The sequence below is a fragment of the Hippocampus zosterae genome, chromosome 9 (genome assembly GCF_025434085.1).
Source record: "Hippocampus zosterae strain Florida chromosome 9, ASM2543408v3, whole genome shotgun sequence".
NCBI classification, from domain to species: domain Eukaryota; kingdom Metazoa; phylum Chordata; class Actinopteri; order Syngnathiformes; family Syngnathidae; genus Hippocampus; species Hippocampus zosterae.
Genome location: NC_067459.1, coordinates 9,001,103 through 9,027,123, shown reverse-complemented (window position 1 = coordinate 9,027,123; position 26,021 = coordinate 9,001,103). Strand labels below are relative to the sequence as shown.

At 42.0% G+C, this 26,021-nt stretch overlaps 1 protein-coding gene across 1 annotated transcript; it reads left to right on the top strand.

Moving 5' to 3' along the window:
- The first annotated feature begins 6,319 nt into the window (after positions 1-6,319).
- On the top strand, positions 6,320-22,655 carry si:ch211-286o17.1 (hematopoietic progenitor cell antigen CD34). Its single transcript, XM_052075227.1, has 8 exons — positions 6,320-6,517; positions 17,681-17,788; positions 18,284-18,531; positions 18,889-18,969; positions 19,083-19,203; positions 19,323-19,375; positions 19,460-19,609; positions 21,622-22,655. The coding sequence occupies exons 1-8, from the start codon at positions 6,433-6,435 to the stop codon at positions 21,814-21,816; spliced, it is 1,041 nt and encodes a 346-aa protein (XP_051931187.1). The 5' UTR covers positions 6,320-6,432; the 3' UTR covers positions 21,817-22,655.
- The last annotated feature ends 3,366 nt before the right edge of the window (positions 22,656-26,021 follow it).

Here is a 26,021-nt window from a genome sequence, read left to right as displayed (position 1 = left end):
ACCATTTGCCGCCATACGTTTCCTTCTTTTGTCCACTCCCATTTAGAAAGAAATGAAAGTGCAATGCAGCTGATAGAAATTCATTGTGGATTAATTAATTCAAATCGTGATGGAGGTGGAAAGTGGAGTATTTTTGGATGGTTGACTACTGCCATCCTCTGGGTGAAAATATAGCAACATAGAATGGGGGCTACGTCACGAGCACAACCGTTCACTTTCTCAAGACGCTCACCCGAGAAGCTGCGTGCGTGTGTGCGCGCACGCGTGTGTGTGTGTGTGTGCGTGTGCCATGCGGAGGGTCCCGCAGTTCCCGAATAATGACATCCTCATGTTTCACCTTGATGAAAAGAACACTCGCTCTCTAAGTTTATGATTGTCTCACTTCATTTCTCCGGCCGGCACACTAAAAGGGTCATCACTGCTTGGACCAGACAGAGAGGTAATGATCAATCCCCCCACCCCCCAACGCTTTGCCCACCACTTCTCAGACACTCACTCCTCTCTGGGAATCACTTCAAGACAGGCACCATCCGAAGCAGCCAATCAGTGAGCTCTGCGGAATATACAGTCTCTCGCCCCCCCTCCCCCTCCCTGTTTCTCTCTTCCCCTTCCTCTCTCTCTCTCTCCCTGCCTCTCTCTCCCCCTCCCCCTCTCTCTTCCCCCTCTTTCTCTCTCTCTCTCCCCCCCCCTCCATTTCTCTCTCTCTCTTTCTCTCTCCCTCTCTCTCTCCCCCCGTCTCCCCCCACCCTCTCTCTCACTTTCTCTCTCTCTCCCCCCGCCTCTCTCTCTCCCCTCCCTCTCCCTGTCTCTCTCTCTCCCCCTCTCTCTCTCCCTCCCCCTTCCTATCCCCCCCCCCCTCTCCCTATCCCTATAAAAACCACATGACCAAACACATGCGCTTGACTACATTGTGTTTGAAAACATTGAACCAAATTAAAATGTTTAGTTAAGAATGAAAACGTCCTTCACTAGTCTGTCACAACCTCAGAGCATAGTAAAAGTATCCACTACTGCGGCACAATGTTGTTCTGGGTGGCCAGGACTTGCTCTTCCCACCATGAGCATCATATTTGGAGCGAGAGACTGTTTTATAACTTCCTGTGGAAAGCAACTGCCAAAGGACCTCAAATATTCCACTAGCTGAATACAGAGCCAACACTTTGGTGACCAGATGAAATCATAAAGATTGATATGCAGAGCAAAAGTACGAAAGAAATACTGTCGAAAGAGTGCAGATGATGCGGAAAAAGTCCGTTGGGGACAGATGCAGTAGGTTTCTAGCTCCTAATATCTGAAGAATGTCAGGAAGCGCTGACATTGAAAGCAGTTTAATAGGTTTAGTCTATTGTTTAGCAACTAGCCTTTGAAAGTCACCAGTAACCAATAAAAGTACAACTTTGCAGTGCATTGGTATTGGAGGACTTTGACATTTTATAGACCTCGACCAGTTTGACCTTAGGAGTATCTTATTGGACATTTAAAGGAAACGTGGGCTATTTTTTTAACAATTTAAAACGGTTATATCTTGCTGGGCCAATGGTGAGTCCTGCTTTTTATCACCATGGCAACTAAGGGTGGAGCCTGAGCTTTGTAAATAGGTTGGGTTGATTTACAGCAGGGGTCGGGAACCTATGCCTTGCGAGCCAGGTGTGGCTCTTTTGTTGATTGCATCTGGCTCGCAGATAAAACAAAATACTCTCGCTTGTTTAATCCGTCCATCGATTTTTTTTTTTTTGTTAAAATCAGCAGTTGGCGGCAGGAGCAATTTTAATTGGACGATACTGGCCTACGTTGGCTGTTGCTGGGCAACAGGTAAACTCCCCCTTTCGAATCACCCCACTCGGTCATTAGCTCAAAGCTAATCCTTCGAGGAATAAGATGATGAAAAGAAAAAAAGAGGACATTTTCAAGGAACAAAATAAAAACAAATCATTACAAATATCTGTATTCAAGTCAGCTGAGTGATCCGCTACATTGACAAATACTGTACCTATTTAACCATTTCAGAGACAGCGGACAGTTTATCATGTTATCAGAATAGAGAGTGCACGAAAGGGTTAAAATGTGCTTTTAAATCTAACATTAATCATGCTGGTAGAAATGCATTTTTACCGAGGTTTTACCGCCTCTGGCAGAAAATCAGCTCAGACACACACCAGCTACCGGTGAACAGAATGAGACCAAGGGCTCTAGAATACTCATGATTTGAAAATGAATGTAGTTAACTTGTCAAGTGTTGTCATCAATCAAATTAATTTGAAGCAAAGTACAGTGGCTCCTCGGAATTTAAATGGTTCAGCGATCAAAGAATTCTATGAACAAAAATCCCAAACCCAAATCAAACCTATTTACTTTGTTTGTAAATCGGTAATGACTTATTTCACTGTGTTTCATGTGCCCTTTAAGGTTTACCATTGACAACAACAAGCTATGAGTAAAGTATTAGTCACTTAGAGGGAAAACTAAACAGAAACCCAAAGAAATTAAGCCTCCTGCAACTGTTTTTGAATCCCGACGGTCCGCTGTCATAAGTCTATCTCCCAATCGGCTCTTCACTGTTTCATCAAAAGCTCCTCTGTGGCATGAGACCACAAGGCCATGACTTCACTCCCCATGACCATGGTCATGGTTCAATAGTTGGCATTTCATTTGACATTTTTCGCTAGTATCTTCTGAAGACTGGGAACCCCCCCGCCCCCCTCCAGTAAGACTTTGCACTGATCCATCATTCTCAAGGCCATTTTTATTCCTGCCTTCCAAACTATATATCAACTATTTTTGGTTTCTTTTTATTTTGCTTCCATTTTGTGCAACACAATTACACAATACCGTTCAATACAACACATCATTGTTTATGCGCAACAACTCCAAACAGTAACCACAACAAGGTGAAAGACAGCTGGAAAGAAATCTGAAAAAGGAAGTGTGCTTAAATGACATTAAATGACTGCATCACATATTACAGTTCAGTGGAACTTCAAACATCAAATACGATCCGTCCCAAGATGCTGGACAAGCGCTGATTTGTTTCAGGGTCAAACTGTCACCATCGTAAAACCATCATTTACTAATAATATTTCAAATTGACAAACAATTGTAAAACATAAAAAGTGAAGTGATAATAAAATGGCTGGCACCTATTAGAAGAGGCTATGCATTTACAAATAATCGGGCCCAATTTATAGCCAATTCCACCTGCACTCAAAGTCTGTCAAAGTCAGATTACTAGAAGACTCCAAAAGATGACCGAGAAATTATCTTGTGGCGGGGGGTGGGGGGGGGGTCTGTTAAGAGTAATTTTCTTCCTCCTGATTTGCTTGGGCCGACAATCATAAAAGATCAGCAATTTTAATATTTCTGATTGCAAATCCTTATGTGTGTTGTCAACACGGACCTGAAGATTATGCGGCTTCTATATAGTCATCTTATTTCTGTCTATGTATTCTCTTCTACTACTACCACGACGAGGACTGTGACTACTACAACTCTTCTTCATATATTACAAATGTCTGGATGCATGTTTGCACACACTGCCCCTGAAAGGTCAGTCTTGGAACTTCGACTGAAATGTGGTTTGTAGGAGGAAACTTAAAATTGTCGGGAGATGTGGCTGTGTGTGTGGTGTGCTACGTTGCTCATTCTGAGGACACCACACTCCATAAATGTAGCAAGCACCCCACACATGCAGATTTTTTTTTCACCCTGCGCGGTCTCTCACGTTTTAAAGATGGGTTTAGATGTTAACAAACGGTATGCATGTACCTGGGTTATGTCGAACTATTATATGCTTGGAGTTCTTTGGCAACCACTGTATTTGTCATTGCTTGTGCCCTTTGGCTATCCCAAAAACAACACACACACACACACACACAAAATAGTAAGGCATTTGTCTTGAAGGATTTCACTTCAAGTGAAATGGCGCGAAGAAACTGCATGACACTGACATTTTTTGCCCCTCTTGCAAAGATAAACGTGAAGCCAAAATATGATGTCTCTCTGAATGATGCAGTGTGGTCTGATATAACGATTTTCCATCTGAACAGTGTGACTGATGCGCCCGCTCAAAACGGAGCATGTTATTCCAGTCAAGTGGTCCGAGGAAAGTATTACATACTGTATTTACCAATTTACTGTTTAACTACAAGCAAAGAAGAAGACAATACAAATGTCAACACTCTATGAAACTGACAACACAATGTGGTGACTAAACATGATTTATGCATTTAGCCTTTTAAGCAGAACTTGAATATTTTGAATAGCCTCATCAGATTTCCAAACGCCTCACCCCAGGATTGGCCATTTTATATGGTTCTTGGTAAAGACAAGAAACAAAAGAAGAGCTACGTGTGGGGCATTAAAACAATCAAAGAAAGTTAAAGAGAGCAAGAGCAGACAGGGAAATAACAAGGTGATTACACCCTTACAAAGGTCTGGATTTGGATTTTTGTGGTCTTGGCTTAACCTGAAGGGGATTCCTTGTGAGAAAGTGCAAGCACAAAAGCTCAGCGCAAAGATTTCTCCAGAGACACTTCATCATGCTTTTCAAGAGTGCATATTGCACATAGGCGTAGTATATGCGCTCTATGGAACTGTGTGGGGCGACTATCAGATTTGGCTGAAGTCCACTTCCAAACTTAACCGCATTGTCACAAATCATCGAAATGACTGCTTGATGCATGCAGAGATTGCAGCTAATTGGATGTTTGAAAACAGATGTGCAGTGATTGAATTTTATTAGCTCGACTTAAAATGTTTTATTCAAATATTTTAATAGTGTTTGTCTTTTAAATCTGATTAGCACTAGTTTATGCTCCTCTTTTAATTATCCTTTGTCTTTTCATGTAATGTTTTTTAACTAATTATTTTCCCTTGACTTTCAATTTCTTTCAATTAGACGTGCATTAATCGTGCAAACTAAATACTCAAAACCAAGATATGTACCATGATTTTGGGCCTACCATTACAATCCTAGCGACTATATTGTACATTTATGGGGTTCCATTGTTATCACCAGCCCCCTGAAGGCAATCATAACTACAATGTGGCCCATTATGGAAACAAGTAACAAGGACAGAATAATCTAAAATTCATGTATAAAGAAGCATGGTAAGGGTCTGTCTGCCACTGAGAATTATAGGTCCATTTAGCGCAATCTGACAGGACGCTGTGATTGACGAGGACTCAAGTAGTTGCAATACTTAACTGGCTAATAGACTAATGAATGTTTTACTGGGGTGATGTGACTGCTGCTGTCCAGCTGTGGGTGTTGAAATTCGCACACCACTGCTTGTGTGTGTGTGTGTGTGTGTGTGTGTGTGTGTGTGTGTGTGTGTGTGTGTGTGTGTGTGTGTGTGTGTGACTTCAGATGAGCTTTGCTCATCTGAAGTCACACTGAGGGGCCAATTGGTGGCCTCAACACTCTACTGTTTGAGCTTGGGGTTCGGGTTGTGGTCTTCTGGGGGAGGTGGCAGAGGAAACTGGGAGACGGGATGTGGGGGTGACAGGCAATGGTGTCAGATGACACAACTCTTTTAAGAATAGATCCCAGTGGTTGGCTTCTACTCACTGTTGTCTGTAAGGGTTGGGATATTTTTTTTCTTAACAAGTCATTTAGCATACCTTCACCAGTGCTTCCAGATGTGCTAGTTGGAGCATGAGAACCGAGAGAACGGTTTTCAGTTTTCAGGAGAGGGGCAGGGGGTGACGGGGAGTGTTTCATGGCTCCTTCGCAAAAGTGTGAAACATTTCAACGGATCCTGTTGCGTCTTCACTTGTCGCCCCAGCCGCAGCTGATTGATGGCCTTGTTGACGGTTGCTAGCTTCGGGCTACAGAAATGGATTAATCCAATTAGCATAACACAGAGTCCCACCTTTGTTTCCGATGTGATATTGTGCTCGGCAGTCCATCTCCATAAGCCTGTTAAAGAGCAGAGCGTCCCAGCCTTTTGTCAGCAGTCACCTTTCATTGTGTGTTGGATTACTGCCCCCATGCAGCGGGGTTCACAGGTCAGGCACTCATTTTCAACGTCAGCAAAAATAAATAAATAAATACAAATCCCTAAATGTAGCGCAATTTAAATGCCTGTGTATGTTAAACGTGAAAAATATTTGAGGAACTTTTCTTAAATGCACAGTACAGCATCCTAATAAGAGGCTATTCTCCTGTACAACATCTTCCTTGCTTCACGGCGAGGGGTTTTTCCGCAGAGGAAGGGTTAAAGTAACCAGCAGGAAGACGGGTGCAGGGCTGGGCCTCAACAAGTGAAGAAGGGAGGGCGGGAGGGAGTCAAGGGAGGGCTGTATAAAAGTAACAGAACACAAGTGGTGCTTTATCCATCCGGGTAAGAGGAAAAAAACGCTAAGCGGCTGCTGAACCCAGCTTTACCTCTACTTTTGCCTCCATTTTTGACCACCGCAGTCGGACCCGTGCTCATGGCAGCATCATCTCCTCAGAGAGCTGGCCCAGCCGTCAGCACGTTGGCCTTGACATTTCTCCTCGCCGGTTCGGTCATGATTGGTGAGTAATGGATTGAAATGCTACAAAGTGGGGGAAAGTTTGCTGAACTAGTTAAGATTGCAGGGAAAGTAGTGCTGAGGGGCAGAAAAGTTGGAATAGTCTTCGAGTTAGAATCCAGCATTCAGTCAAACTTTTTTTTTTTTTACCTGATGTGTGGTATCCAGTTAGTTTTAACTTTCAAAAAGGGTTTGTTTTCGGGTGAGGTTTTTTTACCACAAAGACTCGGTGCTCCAAGACAAACAAAGGGATCATCTGAGTGATCAATGTGGCATTTAAAAATGCCGATTTGAATTAGTCTTTTTTTTCCTTAATGCTTTAAACTAATTTATTACCATTGATTTTGCCGATTTGTCACTATTATATTTCGATGAATGAAAGATAGAGCCTAGACCTACATAGTACAGGAGGCTCTAGTGAGACCTCCAAGTTGACTGATGGAGTTGAACTATCTGGAAAACTGGATACGGCTCACATGCTCAAGTTCAACCGAAGAACTTATACAAAAGTTGCTCCGAGTAGATTCAACGGCATCTTCATTCATTTTCCTCTGCAACATCAGAGGGTGACCTCATGCTCATTTTCGTCACCAGTGTTTGCACAAAGAATTTGCTCCTGTCAACATTTTTTCCAAAGCTGCTTCTATTCCATCCAAGGACAGATGGACATTATGGACAGATGAGGTCCCGGAATATCAAAATTTTCACTCGGCGAACACACCAAATAAGGAAATAAACACGTTTTAAGTCATTCTGTGATCAAACCCTTTACCAAGGGAGTTGCTTCAACAGTGCCAGGGAGCTACAGCCATGGCGATTTGATGAAACTCTGGTTCCCCCATTAATCATGACATGAAGAGCTGGAACTTCGCTCACAAATAAAATGTGACTGAGCCAAGTTTAAATCAGTGAAAGTCTTACATATCAAATTGGAGCGAAGCGCAAACCAAACCTCTCTGTTGTGGTCTCAAATTAATCACACACTGGATGACTTCATTCAAAGCGCGTGTCTTCCACAGCTCATGAGCTCATCCACGTAGGAGAGCTTTGAAACAACACCATTGCCGCATGGCTTCTCAAACAGAAACAAAAAAAGTTTGATTTTGATAAACATGAACTGCGCACACAAAGTCACATCATCTATCATACATATGGAAAATCCTCAAGTATTGCTTTACATTTGAACCAAACATCTGCTTCCTGAGCTCGACTCAAATAACCGAGTGAATTGTCTCATCGACTTGGGCAACTGCGCTGTATCTTACGTAAGCAAAGAAGGACGATCTTACTCAATGGGTGAGATTTATGTCCTTGCAGAGTATAATGGTGACTGGGACAAATGGAGAGAGAGACTTTTGGTAGCATAATGGGCTCTATGGGAAAACTCCTGTCGTGAAAACATTTGCCAGACGCTTGGGGAAAAACAGGGAACATAAGTGAAAGGTATTTCTTGTGTTTGGATAGACTACCTAACATATTTCACCACAACACAGTATAATGTCTGCACACAATCTAAAGTGGTTTTAGGGCAGTTCTTCAGTCCGCCAGAGGACCCAACCCATCTTCCTGCTGAGGTAGGAGCATGTAATTATGTTAAACATTGTTTCTATAACTACGATGGAAGTAGCACATGCAGTAAGATGTCAATGGCACCATAACACAACCGTGATAAATTGAGATCCCAGTGAAGTCCAGAGTGTAACTTGTTCCCAAATGGGAAGGGGTTTCTAATGCCCTCCATGCATTAGACCCGGACATTTTACATTAGTAAAAGGTTTTGCTTTACAGTTCTATTTTCAGCCAGCTATACCGAACAGTTTAGTACAGTTTGCATTGTTCCCAAAATATCTGTCCCCTACCATTCGACTTTTCAACACTTTTGGTTGGCATATTGGTCCAAATAGTTGGCTTAACCATGACATACTTTTGATTATTCAGTTAGTTGTCAATTCCATGTTGCATTGGAAATGTAACTCGTGGACTGGGAAGACAAGACGCGTTAGATTAAAAAAAAATGTTTTTTTTTGGACAGAATGAGGGCCTTACACTATGTTTATATTATATATACACATATATTTACGGTATATTATACTATGTTAGCATGCAGCAACATAGATGTGCGCTTAAATCATTGGCGAGTTATGCAGTGAGGTGGAGATATGATGTGCTAGTTATGTTGTTGAATTCCTCAATCGAATACCATGCAAGCTGAATTCGTTTCCTGCCAAACATCAAAACATTTGAATCTTCAATCATTGAGTATTGTGTCGTTCCTTTCTGGTGTGTGTCTTGACCACCCGGACACTGTATAATAAGGATAGCCGGACACAATCTCTGCTCCTCAGTAAGCCACACTAACATTAATCATTCTTCGCAAAGGAATTATATGCCTGTCTACGTGTGTTGCTTCAAAGTTCGTGTTCATTGTTTTAAAGGGTTAACATCACAGCAAGACCGATCCTATTTGTTGGCCCGTCAACAGGAATTTGTATTGCTTGTTATATTTTGAAAAATTGCTGCCAAACTCCTCGTTACAAAGTGAGTTGAGTTCACTGCCTCCATAAAGCGATTGTATCGGAAATTTTTGCTCGGAAGTCAAAGCATTAAAAACAAACAGATAAAAAAAAACAATCGCCCAATCAAAGGCTCATATTGACTTAAGTCAGGTCACCTATATAGCAAGGCACCACAAAACAAGCACAGACAAAAGTGGCATTTATTTATTTATTTATTTGTTTTGCTTTTCCGCAGTCAAAACCCAACACTCCATTCAAGCCGGTTTCCCATTGAAGGACTTGTTTGCTAAGCTCGCAAATGTTGATTTGTCGTCAGGGTTCGTTCAAGATCGCAAATGTTTGCCAGATGTTCGCTGACAGTTTTAAATGTTTTTTTTTTGTCCAAGAAAAACGGTCGGTGACCATTCAAACTGCTGGCGACCTTGAATGAACCCTGAAGAAAAATCAACACTCAGTTCCCCTTGCAAAAGTTTGGATATGGGCTTAAGGTCTGGTATGACACAGTGTAGTTTGATACCCCTGCCCATTGTTTGGTCAACAAAACTGTCACCTCCGTGCAACAAAAAGAATGGAATGAGCACTAAACAAAGAAAAGCACTTGAGTGTGTACACCTATTTGTATACCCATCACACGAACCTTTACTGTTCCAAAATATAGCATCGGAGCTGAACGGGTGAAAGGTGGCTTTAATCAAAGACCTTCATTCTTTAAATGGAAGTTATAAACATGGGCAGGAGGCATGCGTAGTTGATGGCAAAGTTAAGTGCTGAAAACACAAAATGATGGTTCAAATTCTTTACACAGACTGCGGAGTCTTAATGGATTGTTATAGCCAGCACTGCGCCTGGATGACTACACGAGTACGTAGTTACTTTTCTGAAAATGGACTACGTCTCAAATTCTGTGTGTAATCAATACGAAGCCTCAGAGCATCTGACTCACAGTGGAGGCGAGCCGATCCTTCAAATTTCGACCTGCACACAATGAAATCCAACAGGCCTATTCATAAAATGCAAAAGAAAACGTGAGCCTATGGACTGCAGAAGGGGGAAGGGTGGGGTGCACCAAGAACAAGCCAATTGAAAGCAGATGTCACATTTCCTGATTGTGACCCTCAAAAGCAGACGGCGCACTTTTGATAAGCAGCCCTCGGGGTCGCCTCTGCCGCAGCTGGGCAGCACCGGGTGAAATATGCGCTGCTTCCACGGACCTGATTGAAACCATGAACGCCCGTTGTTTTTCTGCCAAGGGGAGAGGACGGGACGGCCATCAATCGCTCTGACAGGAATGAAGGGGAGGAAGGGGGTAGAGGTGGGGGTGGGCTGGTCGGCATAGTCAAGATACTGGGGGTCAGCAGCCTGTTGTTTCAAAGAGGGTAGAGTTGCAGAGCACGTTTAACCCAAAGGGACCAGGCTCTGGTGTCACATTCCTCGGCATGTTCTTAACTCTAAAACCCAGTTTCATTTGGAGGAGCGGGATATGAAATCACAAAGCTTAATGTTCATTGACTTATTATTTATTAGGGGTGACTTGGGAAAAGGCTAGATTTTAGATAACCTGTTTAGTGCTAATGTCAAGTCAAGTCAACAGTATTTATAGAGCACTTTCAAACAGCCATCGCTGCATACAAAGTGCTGTACATGGAGCAATTTAACATGCACAATAAACAGTAAGACAAATCGGTAATAAAGGCGGTAGAAAGCACCAAACAGTAAAACCAAGAACAAATCTAAGTCATGCTGAGTCGAATGCCAAAGAATACGAGTGAGTTTTGAGGAGGGCTTTGAAGATGGGCAGCAAGGAGGCTTGCCGAATGTTCAGTGGGAGGTCAATTCCAGAGAGAGGGACCAGCAACAGAAAAGGCTCGATCCCCTCTGAGCCTCAGTTTAGTTCTTGGTACTTCTAATAATGTCTGGTCCACAGACCTGAGTACTAATGTGAACTGAAGAGTGAGAGAGAGAGATGTGACTTTAAAAAATGGACAGCAGCCCCGCTCACAGAGATCACCATGTTGAATAAAATGGGAGACACCATGGCATCGCCAAATGTTACGCTGATTAGAAATGGCCACCACAGCGCAAACAGATGTCTTTGTGAAGACAGAAGCGTTCATGTATACAAGGACGATGTTGTCCCTTTTGTTCAAAATAATCTCATTTGAAAGGTCAAGGTTTTGACCTGTCGTAACCCACAGTTAAGTACAGAGTGGCGATTTCAAGTAAGTATTTTAGCCCGTTCGTCACGTCCTTTAGTACCAGCTATATCAAGACCAAGCGTGGTATTCACACATATCGCATGAAGAAAACATCTGTAAGGAACAGAGGGGTCTTTATTCAAATAGTCATAGTGAGTCACAACAGCTTCAGTGTTGACAATTGCTTGAAAATGGGCATGCAATTTTGGTCAATTTTGCTCAAAGCTGGCAAACCTAAATGGTACAATTGTGAGAAAAAATAAGCGGCATTGTGCCATCTCTGTCACATGGGACAAATTGCAAATTAGCACAACCGTCAGGTTATTGTTGGTCTAATGAAGACTCTGCAGATGCCAAATGATTTTCTCACAAGGTGATGCAACAGATAATCAGCTATATCTAAGTTATGATGAAAGGCGGGACGAATTCTCTGTAACCGTGGGAAAAGTTTAGCTTCTGCTTAATTTGTCCCCAGCAGTGAAATAAAGAACATATGTAGTGAGAGGAGATTGTTATGGTCTGGTTCTCGACACGTTGCTCTTTCAAATGTGGGAGGTGTGTATGGCTCACCTCAGAGGGATTAGCCGTGTGTGACTGGGAGAAGGCAAGCAGTCGGTGAGGGGCGTGGAGCCGGCAGGGTTCTAGCCAGACACATTCCTCCATCTCCAGTCCCAAGAGATGGGGGAGAGGGGAGTCTTTTGGGTGGGATATATATACACAGACCATAGCGGTCCTTTTTCTGGTGGGAAAATCGAAAATGGAGTGATGAAGTCATCCCAAGGGGTCAAGGATAATTAGAACGATCGTGTAACTGGAGTTTTGCCGTGTTTGTGAAACGGGACACACAACTGATGATCACTGGAGTGCGGGAGTTGGGGTACGGTTACACTTTTGAAGTGGAATACAGTGAAAACTCCAAGGTAGATCAAAATCCATTCTGGGTCGCTTGTCAAACGTACATTTGTCCGGAGGTTTGAAAAATGTTTCCCACAGGGAAATACTTTAAACGTCAACCATTATAACTCTATGGATGTTTGTCATACTCAGCTTTTCTTTGTGTCAACCCCCAATCCTCAAAAAAGTGCTAAACAGAGGCTATTGATACTCACTGAACTGAAGTCTAGGGAGATACCGATGCCTTGCATTTAAATTACAGTTTTTTCCAGCATGGCTCAGGGAGTTGAGTGGTCGTCTCTCAACCTGTAGGTTGTGGGTTTTACCATCACACTTTGTGACAATGTCAAATTAGTCAGTGGGCAACAAACTGAACTCCCAGTTGTTCCTGTTTCTACGTCATCGGGAGTGTAAAAGCGCTTTGAGTACCCGGGAGGTGGATAAACCTATTTGACATTCGATTTTAGACTAAATGTTTTGTAAAATTCATAAGGCATGGGTAGTTCATTTTCAGGTACCACTACATTTTACAACACTAAAACATATATGCCGGTGTGTGTGTGTATATATCAGAGGTGTAAAACTCATTTTTGTCGCATGTCAATTTGTATTTACTGTTGCCCTTGGAGGGACTGTGAAACAAACAAAAAAGTACAAAATAATGGTTTATTCAACTATAGTTCTGGGGTCTGGTCACAAATAAATGCATACAACATCTCGATTATTTATGACATATGAGAATTTAAAGTTTTGGAACTGATTTTAGCAAGCATCATAGATGTCAACATGTTTGATTTGCTCTTGCGAACCACATAAAATAATGTGGCAGGCCAGATCTGGCCCCTGGGCCTTTAATTTGAAAACAGTGATATATATATACACTGTACATTACACACACACACACACACACAAACACAAACACACACACACACACTGAAAAAGCTGCAGACGTTACACTCACAACAATATAATTTTCAGTAAAATTGAAAACTACAACACTAATATAATTATTTTTTACATTCATTACTAAACCAACCCACCAAAACAGGACAGTTTTATAGGTTTCAATTAAGTTTGGCAACATGTTGACATTTTTTTTAGGAGAAGAAGCTCCTGCAACAAACGGCGTGGTGGTGTTTCGTGAGACCGCCAAGTTAAAGTATGATTCAGACATGAATCATTGTTGCGGCTGTGCCAAAATGTGTCCAAGGTAGCAAGGTTCTGGTGGGTTCAAGTGTCACTTTTTGTAGCTCCCCTGAAGGAGGTTCACTTCTGCCTGTGCCACAGCTCTACCGCAGGGAGCGAGCAGCCACAGAGCTAAAACAACACATCTTGGCTTCTCAGCACTCTGCCACTTGAATGAGTCCCAGTTTGTAACAAAACCTCCAATTTATGCATTAGCCATTTTGATCCTCATCCTTTTTTCTGCTAAATTAAACAAGCAGACCACCCAGAGACAGAAGAAGGATGGCAGCTGTCGACGACAGCTTACTGACCAGGGTTATAAAAGAAAGCCACACAAGGTCAGGGACTGATGTAGAAGCTACCAGATATAATGCACAATGACTTCCTCATTTGCAGTTGTCGAGGTAGGGTTAACACCAGAAAGATAGATGCCTATCCAAACAGCGCCACACACCAAGTCATTATATTTTGTGTTATTTTGACACATTTGTGGATTACAGTGTCCACCCTATTCGGGGAGGGTATAGATCGAGTGCTCTTGCGAAGGGGCGAAAAACATGGCCAGTCTCCTCGTAGAGTTTGTAGTGTCTAAAAATGCTACAAGATGGCAGCAAAGAAATACTATACATGTTAACCTGAACACAAAACAGCAAATAGGCGAGTTTTTCAAGTTTTTCAGAAAAGAACAGAGGATAGGTTCCACTACATTTTACCATTGCAAAGTCACACTACACTAGGTAAGGATGTTTTCTCCAAGTCAAGGTCCAAATCCCTCCCAAATCATGTGCTGTCTCTGACTTAAAGTCAAATAAAATATGTATAGCATTCAAACACACTGATCAAGGAAATCTTACAATGAAATAAAAATTGACTTGGCGTTCTCACCCATTACTCTACTTTGTCACTCCAATCTCAAGACTCCTCTGAATAACGACTTAAATCAGGTAAACTGTCACCAGGAAAAAGTTTTAAAGCACGCAATTGGGCTATATATGTTTTGTGTACGTACATTTACTATTTTAAGTTGTAACTATCAGAAAAAACAGCCAGATTGGTGTTTCGTGTGTGTGTGTGTATATATATATATATATATATATATATATATATATATATATATATATATATACACACAGTATATAGATACACACACACACACACACACACATTTGTGTCGCAAAGTATGGAAATCATATTTCCCCTGTACACATACATATGTACAATGTAATGAGCAGCTGTAACGGACAGTTATGAGCAGGGAGCATGCCAAATGGCCTCCATGCAGCCTACTGGCATCTGCACCTGTTCACACTCAACATGCAGCGAATATTTTGGTGGCACCTGCTTGTCACATTGATTTACCAAAGGAAGTAAAGAGCAGACAGATAGATGTATGGTGTGAGCAAAAGCAAGAATGGCCCGAGACATGACCCCCCCCACCCCCCCAAAAAAGAGATTTAACATTAGCCGAAAGTTAGTTGAAAAAGGTAAAGGTGGGCAGAGTAAGAAGGGAGGGTTTCAGAGATATACTGTAAGTGCCATTAATGTGCTTATTTACTGTAGAACATTTCTCGATATTTAAAGATACCACTGAACCACTTATGATTAAAAGAATAAAACAATTTGGATTCAAAACACTGTAGTGAATATAGATGATTCCATTTTAGAGGCAAAAGTAGTTTCTTCCATATTGTGCTCTATGACTCATGAAGACATCACGTTAATGATCCTCAAGTAACTGAAAAATGGCCACCTTAATCCAGTTTGTTCTATTTTTTGTTTCTGACTGTGGAGATGGGATTCGGCTGCTGTTAAATACAGAGATGGATGTATTCTCTGAGATTGAGAGCCACCCTAAACACTTGGAAACATCTTCAACTATTTGCCTTAGCACCTTTATTAGAAGGCTGATGAAATGAATTCGACAACACAAACCAGATCTAATTGCTTTCTTGACTGACTTTAGCGTAATTCAAAAAGTTGAAGTTTTAAAGTGGCCTTTTCATTCTTCCATTTTTATGCATGTGGCCCTCAAACAAAAAAAGTATGGACACCCTTGTCCAGTGTCATCCTTCGAACGGTTCGTTGATATTCACCAAGGGGAAGACAGTACCCGCTTACCTATGATGTAAGACTTAACATGGCGCACACAATCACAATGTGGTGTATGCATAATATTTAAAAAGTGACTTGAACAAAAGGGGAAACATGCATAGCATTTCCACTGCTACGTTTACTCAATGCAACTCCTTTAGCTGATTAGCAAACGTGGTGTCATTAAACAAATTCATTGCCCCAAGTTCTTTTTGAGTTCAAGAAGTCCATGCCGCCCTCTCCCCCACCATCAACGCCACTGTGTACTTCAAGAGTGACTAAATATGTCACACATTGTTGAAATACATTCAAGAGACTGTTGAATGTCCGCATATGCGATGCATATGTGATAAAACAAGTTTATTGGCGATAAAAAACACCAATTGCGACGCCTCCCGCATGATTTCATGCGCCGACTGCCTGCGTCTGCAACAAATAATCTGAGGTCGCTTCACTTCCTGCCCATCCTACATAGAAAAATATGCACATTCAGCGATTTCGATGATGAAATAATTGAACTTATTGGCTCGAATAAGAATATCACCGGAAAGTACAGGTCATTTAACAAAATTGGTACATCATTTAATATAACCATTTTTAAATTTCCCCCGTTTTTTCCCCAATTCTTCACATGGAAAAGACATCCAGTGGATGGCGCCCTTCCTCACTTGCCGCCTCTGAGCAAATGTCCCTGATTTAGTACTACACAGACTAGTATTTGACGATGTGTTATAAATTCAAAAAAGCCAGATGTGACAGATCACAGCAACCTTGGATTGCAAGTAAACTGGCGAGATAGGTAAAATTATTTTCTGATTTTGTATGAAATAATAATATCCGATACAATCCGGTGCTCGTCTCTACAGATGCGCAATATATCACAGGGACCTCTGACAAAAATGATCCATCAACCTAATTGCAATGTCCGAAGCCAATTTTGTGACAGTTTAAAATAAAGCGGCCATTTAAATGGAAGCCGCATGTGAACGAAGCCGCAAACAATATGACAATTTGCAGAGTGCAGGAAGCAGCAAAACTCACAAAGCGAGCGGGCGTAATGAGATCTGCAGAGTTGATGCATTATGGGAATGTTTGGAAAGTGAGGTAATGATGGTGGTGTTTTGGCAGCGCGGCACAAATCTGGGCAGCTGGAATGCCGTGATTTAGTTTGATTGTTGGACCCTCCTCGCTTCCAATCTGACCTGTCACATCAACAAAAGCCCTCAAATGCACCACCGGCTCGGTGTCAGCATTGGATGGTGTCCAAAAAGATAAAAACAAATACAAATATCCTAGTGGAAAGTGACATGCTAGAAATAACACATTCAAATTCATTTTTAAAGTCTGAAACTATGAGGGAAGGACCGGAAAATGACATAATGAACATTCCATAACGCAAAACAGTTGGCTAAAGACTTCAGTGGTGATTTAACCTTGGCAAAACACTCAAGCAAGGCATCATCATTCTATTACCTCACTATCTATCTGTTAACGTTAAACAACTGAAAAGCCTGATTAACTATGAGTGCGTGACGCTATGTGTCAAGTCAAAAGTCTTGAATCAACAGTTTAATGCAAATAATGGAGCACAAGCGCAGAACTGTTTTTTAACCCAAGTTAGGTTTGGCAAGGGAAAAATAAACCAATGCCTCAGATAGAAGTGCGCCCACGACAAGACTAAATCGAGCTCTGGTGTGATTGACAGCACGCATCACTGTATCTGGTGTGAAACGCTCCTTTTCCGGCATGCAGAGCGTTGCTACAATAATAAATATTTTTCTCACTTTGGCACGAGTACACCGTGTTGCCTCTGGCGTGTTCAGATTTTCCTGTGAAACGCTCAGTGGTTTTTCCGGGGATAGGATAGCCCATTTGTTTGGGAGGGCCATGTCTCATAGTGAGGGAAGGTTTATTTGCTAAGGGCACCAGTGTTTTTTTTTTTTTACTGCAGGACCACTGACTGATTTAAAATCTCGCTGAGAGATCAGATACTCTTGTGGCTGTACAGTAAGTGCTCTATTGTGTACTGCATGCCATCGGGCCTGTACAGCCAGGGAATGTAAAGCATGGAGCGTATAATCACCCCCCCCCCCCACCTCCGTCCACCCCATACCAAGAATTACCGAGTTAGCGTGCATTAACACTGACAATTCTGTTTTTGTGACTCACGACGAGTCAATTCTTGAGGTAAAGTCCCACGGTGACTGTAACTGATTGCATTACTGTTCGCCTTGTACCACGTGAGTTTTAAAAACTGATCGGTATGACTTTAACACTACTTTTCAGCGGGGGTCAGAGCACAAGATGACGTCGTCGCCACGAACGCAGCGTCGACCGTCGCCGCAGAAGAATACGTCAGAGAAGACATGTTTCCGATGACAACTGAAGCTCCTGGTAAATTCTCCCTGGGAATTTGTCTCTGCAGACTCACTCAAGTGTGACTTAAAGACTGACTGCAGGCAAAAAAAAAAAAAATGCGTCAGAATAGGAGTTTAGAGGCATCACTACTAAAAACCACAAAAACGTAGGACCCGGGCCAATTCATACAGCGTTGTATTTCCCGAGCGATGTCAAGATGTGATGTAAGTAATGCTGTTTAGCTACCATCACAATGCCGCAGATTCTTGATATTTTTTTAGACACTGCTGGCTTTGACTCCTGCACTTAAACTCAACTCAATAAACATTTACAGGTTAACTCTAATGGCCCCACAGGGATAAATCAAGTTTTCTGAATCTGAATAAAAATGGTTGACGGTTGCCAAAGAAAACTTTGGCCACTTGTGCTATATTTGCAGAAAATCTTTATTCCGCATTCAAGAAAAGTCAATACAGATACTTGCCATTATATCTGATGAATTTGATCTGATCCATTTAATTCCCTCCTCAGAGTCAAACAACCGACTATTTGAGGTCGTGATGGAAACCCAACACACCGACGTGCAGACAACTCAGGCACCACTTACGGATCAGACGGGACAACAGAGCGAGGGAGAGGACACGCTCAGAGCAGATGAGAACGCCGCTGACGGGGGACAGATCACAGTAGATGTGTATGCAGAGGAACCTCAAAACCAGGAACAACCGACCGTCGCACCAGCACCACCAAGAGGTGATGGCCCGGACAACATTCCCGAGGTGAGATGTCTCTACGGGACACGTTGCTATGACAACATTTTTGGACGCATGACGTCACTTCTGGTGCGACTCTACCGCATGTGGTGTCCAAATTCATATTAATATATTCATATAATTCGCCACGGTTCAGGTGGACTACAGTGGCTGGATGAGGGCAAGTCTTTGAAGGTATCTAAGAACCCAGCCTGTGAATTGTCTTTCTCGAATTTGGAAACCACGTACGGTCGAGCCGCGACAGAAGTGACATCATGAGGCCAACAATGCAGCTTTCGGAGTTTTTGAATTTGGACACAGCCTTTGTGTTCCACTGGTGGGAAGCCTTCTCCGACACGCTCATCTTTGGCTTGCACCCTATAGGGAGATGTGGTGTGCGTCGGCAAAGAGGCCGTCCAGGATAAAAACGCTGTCAATCTGAAACTTATCCAATCTTCCACCTGTGTAAGTAAAATGCACATTCTTGTACCGAGCATCAGGTATGATGATGTTTGTCGAGTGATATACAATGAATGGCTGCAGTTCAGCAAGAATTTTTGCTTTGGGTAACCTTGCAGAAAAACACAAAGGTAAAGATTCAAAGCGTTCGAGAAGAACTTTGTGGCGAAGACTGCAAGCTACTGATCTACCAGGAGGACAACACGGATCAGATCCTTGTAGCTGGACAATATGTTGAAGGTCAGACGCCGGACTAATAATGATGATGATACATAGACACTTGTGTGCTTTGGATGGATCGATCAGAAGCGTGAATGAGGCTGTATTATAACTGAAGGCGTGCCTCTCCTATTTTGCAGATGACATCAAAGGCATGGTCAACAAGTTCAACAATGACAACATCAAAGACAAGGTCGGGAAACGAGATTAAAAAAAATGTTCAAATGATGTTTCCTCAACAGTTGCTCATTTTGTATGTTTTGGTTTGGCTGAGCAGGCTGGTGTAAAGGAGGCGGTGCCTCACTGGAGGAAGAACTCGAAACTGGTGCTGGTTTCCCTGTTGCTGACTGGGCTCCTGCTGGCTGCTCTGCTGGTCGCCGGTTATTACTTTAAGACCCACCGAAAAAATTCCAAAGGAGTCCGGCTGGTGAGTGGATCAAAGGACACAAACGTTTTTGGTTTTTTTTCTAAATTAGCCCTCCAGATAAGCGGTTCATAAAATGGATGGATGAACGGAGACAACAAAACAGGAAACCAAGAAAAGACCATTTGGGGTTCCACTTTAGGTGTAAATATCAAGAACAAGTCCCCCCGCCCCCGCCCTCCATACCGTCTTGCCAATTATTTATAGTGTGTCTAAATGCAAGAGACAGTAGCACTCAATCAAATAATGTACCGGTAATCTTGTTTTTAATCTTTAAAAATTCTGAAGATCATGCAGAATTTGATCTTTCAGTGATGTTAAGCAGCAACATCTTGTTAATTGAATTTACTGCTTGGACAGTAAACACTGCGATTGGCTGACAACCAATTCAGGGTGTGCCCCGCCTACTGCCTGAAGACAGCTGGTATAGGCTCCAACACACTCGTGACACTTGTTTGGATAAGCGGATTGGAAAATGGATGGATGGATGGATGGATCATCGTGCTGGTCGAAACAGGCTGAGACGTGAATATATATATTTTTAAAAAAGAGTGTATTTGGTGCAGGACAGAGGCTTAATGGGTAAAGATGATTTGGAGTCACCTATAATGTGGTAAATGTCACGTTGCAATTGTTGTTGATGTTTGGTGTTGAAGTTTTATAATGAATAAAGTTCTTGAGTTCTTCAATTTTGACAATGGAGATGGAGCTTCACTTCGAGCTGCTGCCGCCATTACACGGCATCCGTCCCATCGGTATGAAATTTTACGACAATAAGTGATCAGAATAACCAAAGCTAGTGAAGCTAACCATTATACTCCGCCAGAATCATTTCAATTTCGTTCCTCTGACCCACATAGATGTATGGAGACCGTGTCTGCGGGCACACTAACCAGAGAGTGTTATAGTCATTTGCCAGCGACGGTCGAATCGAAAGTCCTCTGTAAATTGGCCGATGGGAAGACGAGATGCCAAAAACAGAAATGGTGCAGTAATGTCAACCCGTCAACTAATCAAAGTAAATGGTTCGACCCGAGTGGAGTTACCCCCCCACCCCCCACCCCACCCCTGGCCTCTACACACACACACAAATAAATAAGTTCTTTGAAATACATGATGATAAAATGGGGCTTTAACTTTGACGCAAAGATATAGAACATGAAACTAAAGATATGCCAGTGGCATAAGTTAGGGAAAGTAGACTAGCTTGTATCTGCACATTGCAAGGGTCCCACTTTGTCACAAGGGCAGACTTTTTACACAAACACCGTCTCGGGCAGCCAAAAAAAAGGTGTCAACAGTAATACAATTCAATATTGGACCACCAAAATCCCAGACAAAAACAAACCTGATGCTAATATGTTATTTCTTTTATGTGTTAAAAGATTATAAATCACATTTATGATTGTCCTGTAGTCAGTTTAACACTGGCAAGGACGCGCTTGACACGCTTAAGTCAAACCACAGTTTTCTCTTTTTAATTTTGCGTCTTTCCACGAGGCTACACATGGTTTCAGTTCCTTTTACTGTACTCCCTTGCTCATGACATCATCCTCTATAAAGAGTTACGGCTCTCGGGCACGCCCGTGCGACCGTTTTGATGGAACTGCCTTTGTTCAAGGTCTCAGTTACTCAATGCGGTGCAACGTCTTCCCGAGTATCATATATCATCCGCAGAGATCTTCTTAAAGCCTGAGCCACTCCCGTAAAGTGAACGCCATCAGAGAGTTAGTGTGACGATTGCATGCTAGGTGACCTCCCGGCAGACACGTCCATCTAAGTTCACACAGCTGAAAGCCATAAAGTCCATTAAGGAAGAATGTTTTGTTTACTTTGGGGCTACGCCTGCATGTTCAAATCCAGTCACGCTTCACACGTTCTTGCCTCATTGTGCGTCCTATTTGAACAGGAAAATTAAACAGGTGACATGTGTTAGCTTGATGCTAATCCTGGGGAAAAAAAAGATTTTTTTTTTTTTTTAAACTTAAGATCTGTTTGCTGTGTGCTTTCTGCAGGCTGAGTCATACCAGGTGGATGAAGAGAACCAGGCCAATACTCTGGTGTCCGTCGCCCCCCTGCCTCAGGAGCCCACCGACAAGCCCGCCGCCGCCAACGGAGAATCCCCAGCAGAAAATGGGACCAATCCTGCCCCGACCACGAATGGGCACTCTGCCGCAGGCCCGACCCCAGTGGCTGACACAGAGATGTGAATCTCAACACTCCCTAATCTCCCCCCGACCTTCAACTATCAACCACTGGTTCATTCTATCCACATTCCCTCTGTTTGCTACCTTGAAGGCTTTCCAATTTCGGAGAGACAAAGTTGAGCAAAACCAACTGTCTTCCTCCCCCATCACAAATCCACCACCCAGAACAATGACAATGTCAGTCGGGTTCATAATGACTTTAATGACAATGCCTTGTAATGTGAAAAGTTTGGAATGCCGGGCCTTCCAAGAGGAGCCTGCATATGACGTACTTGGGACTAAACATGATCATACCTTTAGTCTTGTAAAGTCATGTCAAATTTGTTCCGTTGATCCTTATGATTTTTTTTTCCTCAAGCAAAGGTCCAATGAAACCATATAGACTAGGTTTAACATTCTTGTACAAAAGGTTTGAGGCTTACTGTTTTTTGTATTTGTGTTTATTGATGTGGTACTTTCTCTGTTAACGTTTTCATCGCTCCACTACCTGCTTGTAAACTTGTAAAAACTATGATGTGTACCTCTCGCACGGTAGCAGGTAATAAATGGGATCCAATCATCTTTAACAAACTGGGATTTGACTAAATCTGGTCCAATTCGGAAGACGTTGCATTAAAAAAAATTGTGTTGGCATTCTGGATGAAAACTAAAACTGAAGCAATCCCACTTGATTCATTTGGAATTAATGACGAGACGATGCTATTAGGATATTTGTGAAAATCTTAATCGGCAAAAGTGTGTTTGACCATTTGTGTTTGCATGTTGACTTTTTTTAATATGACATGATTGTGAAACTTTTTTTTGCTTTATATTCAAAATAAAGTGAAAAAGCTCAAAATACACAGAGTTAGCTGTCAGCAAAAGTTAATTATGTGAGTTCTCACCAAAAACTCCTTCACAGTATGCTTTTGTTGTGACAAGATATCTCTCATATCAAAGTGCAGCACATTTTTAGCCTGTCTTTTGTTACATTTGAAAGTTACTTATATCGCTGCTGCCTCTTCACAACCTTGTATAAATCAACATTTTTACTTTAACCACAGATGAAGTGAGGTACATGCATACCAATAAACGGGACATTTTTGAGCACCCCCCCCCACCCCCCACACACACTTTCAACTCAAAATCAGCAAAGGTCCAGTTGTTGAATATCTGTGAAAATATTATCCAGACCAATTATTCTATGGTGTGGCCATGGATTGTGTTAAAGATGTTTTTTTTCCGATGTCTGCTCCAAAACCCATCAGGGCTCAGAATCTTGAATGGATGTCCAAACCCTTTTTTGTGTGGTCAAAACTGAGTTGGGTTGAGCCACAAACTCCTTGACTGTGATGGGAAACAGAATAACTACGAATCTACCTGAAGCTAAATTTTTCTTGGTCCCGAGTTTGGTCTCTTCATATCATTGAGCCGGGGTTGTGTTCAAATTCAGACTACGGCCTGTGTGGAGTTTGTTCTTATGTTTGTGGAGTATGTTCTCTCCTGTGCTTCCATGGGCTTTCTAGTACTCCGTTTTGCCTCCCACATTCCAAAAGCCGACATGATAGCTTGAGTGAGGACTATAAATTGTTCTTAGGTACGAATGTGACGTGAATTGTTTGTCTGCCCGAGGTGCACACTTTAAATAAGTTGTTTTTCAAATTATTCATTTTAATTTAAACAACGAACACCTTGGTTCAAGATTACCTCGCTTAAGTTTGTGCATATGAATGGGGACAATAATGAAGATGAGACGACAATTACGCTTGGAACGACTTGAGCGTAACAAATCATTCCCGTAACTTTTATTGCAGTGAGTCTGACCACTGATCGTAAATGACAGGGCAGCAGGGCGCCATGAATTTCCTCGAGTATTTAAAAAAAATATTTTATGCAGTACTTTACAAAATCTGTTATATTGTATATTCTTAAAAAGATTTAGGCCAGTCTTTCCCATACACAATCTTCAAATTAATTGTGAAGATTTTAGAGCCGATGGCCCAGTGGTCGACTGGTTAGCACGTCGCAGACGTGTAGGGTTCGATTGTGGCTTTGGCCTTCCTGTGTGGAGTTTACATGTTCTCGCCGTGCCTGCGTGGGTTTACTCCGTTTACTCCAATTTCCTCCCACATTCCAACAACATGCATGGCAGGCTGATTGAACACTCTACATTGTGCCAAGGTGTGAGTGTGAGCGTGCATGGTTGTTCTATGGTCTAGGTGTGCCCTGTTGGCTGGCAATCAGCTCAGGGTGTCCCCCGCCTACTGCCCAAAGAAAGCTGGGATAGGCTCCAGCCCGCTCGCTGAGAGGAATTCTGAGTGGTATGGCTTCACTTCTTTTGTGTTGCATATCTCCCAAAACGTGTTCTCGACCTTACCAATTTGGTTTATAGTTCCAATGACCTGTGCTGGCTGCATCGGTACAGTCCAAATTAATCCAGACAAGCCATTATCATGTTTTTTTCTGCATTTTAAAAAGTAACAAATGTGCAGTTCATTCAAACTATGTATTTGTAGTCAGTCTATGAATATGTCTTTATTGTTGATATTATTGTTATTAGTATGGTATGCTTATTGTGGGGTTTTTTTTCCAGTGGCATTTAAAGCAAGAAGAAAGGATATAAAGTTTCACAACATCTTGATGGGAGCCAAAGTGAGCTAGTATAACATCCACACTTGACTTCAGTACTCACAGCATGTGGAATACTCAATACACAACTACAATCTCAAATTTACACTTCATAAAATAAACAAATAAAATGTTTTTAAACTTGTGTTAGACAGATGATTTTGAGGTTGTGACACTGCTTCTTGTCAATGAATTACACACTGTGGGAAAGCATGTTTCTGCCCCCCTTTTCTAAAGATTGTTTTTTTGTGGGATGGCAGCACGGGCTGGCACTTCTCCCTCATACTGGTTGCACACTGCTTTAGGATGGCCTCAACCAGGAGTTGTCACAACTTCACAAGTCAGCCAACTTGCTTGTGTTGCATCAATGAGATCAACATTAATCAATAGTAACAGTGACAGTCAGGTCTTTGACACATTTGACATGTTCCTAACACACATAGTGATGCCGCTTACCCTATAATTGTAACAACACTAACTACGACTTTGTTTACTCTTGCAAAATATTTTTCATGGTGCACTGTCACAACAGTGACGACTTTATGATTTCTGGCTTCGTATAATTGTCATGGCACGATCCAAATAAAATGCTGACATTTCTGACATTGTCTTTGGTCTGATTCTGCCTGTATGCTGGCGGGGTTTTTTTTCGTGTGGCCCCTCTATTACAACACTAGAAATTTGTTTCGGAATTATTACTTATTACAACAACACCGAAGCAGAAGCTGATATTTCTGTTATGCAAGAGCGAAAGATGAACCATGTTTAAATCACCCCGCAGAAGCAGACAAATAACAGAATGAACCGGAGTTCTCGGTATTAATTTGCCTTCAATGGAGGACAATTTTAAGGATTGTATCGCCACTTTGTGGAGGTAATATGCCATTACAATTATGACATAAAACAAGACACCATCTGAAGATCAATGGCCTACTGTCCTACTGCGTTCAATAAAACAATTACCAGCTTTTGCAAGTTGGTGGATGTTTCACTTGCTCTAGGGAAATCCATTGGATTTAAGATTAGTTTAGGTTTGGAATCCTCTGTGACCCTGCTTCATTCATTGTTTCCATATGTGAAACCCATCTCGAGTATTAATTTGTATCCATTTTCTATAATTCGTGTCCATACTAGGAACATTTAACTAGAGCGGGGTATATGTGTGTGTGTGTTCACAATTACTGTTTATTATTGTCTATGTTTTTAGGGTATTTGATCTGTTGTATTATTATTTTATGTTAAATGTTCTAAAAAGCGCATTGTTACAGCTGCAGCTGTTGTGAAAGTGCTCTATAATTAAAGATGTACTGTATTGTACACGCAGGACTGGTCAATAGCCAATCGCAGGGCACAAAGAACCACACTTATTCATATTCTTTGTGGAGATCTTAGTCTTCAATGTACATAACATGGTTGTTTTAGGAAGGTGGAAAGGAGCCGGCGTAACATGAAAACGCCAATCCGATATGGTCAAATGGAGGTTTTGAATTCGGCCTCCTGACGGTGAGCCACAGCTGCACATCGATGTGCTATCCATTAAAGCACCACGATGTCATGGTATTCATTCAAGTTTGTTCATTAATATTGTTATTATTATTATT

Excerpts from the sequence above, each read along its gene's own strand:
- si:ch211-286o17.1 (XM_052075227.1), top strand. The coding sequence starts at position 6,433 with ATGGCAGCATCATCTCCTCAGAGAGCTGGCCCAGCCGTCAGCACGTTG. Across the intron at positions 18,532-18,888 it reads GCCCGGACAACATTCCCGAG|GGAGATGTGGTGTGCGTCGG; the intron begins GTGAGATGTCTC and ends TGCACCCTATAG. Across the intron at positions 19,204-19,322 it reads AGCTGGACAATATGTTGAAG|ATGACATCAAAGGCATGGTC; the intron begins GTCAGACGCCGG and ends CCTATTTTGCAG.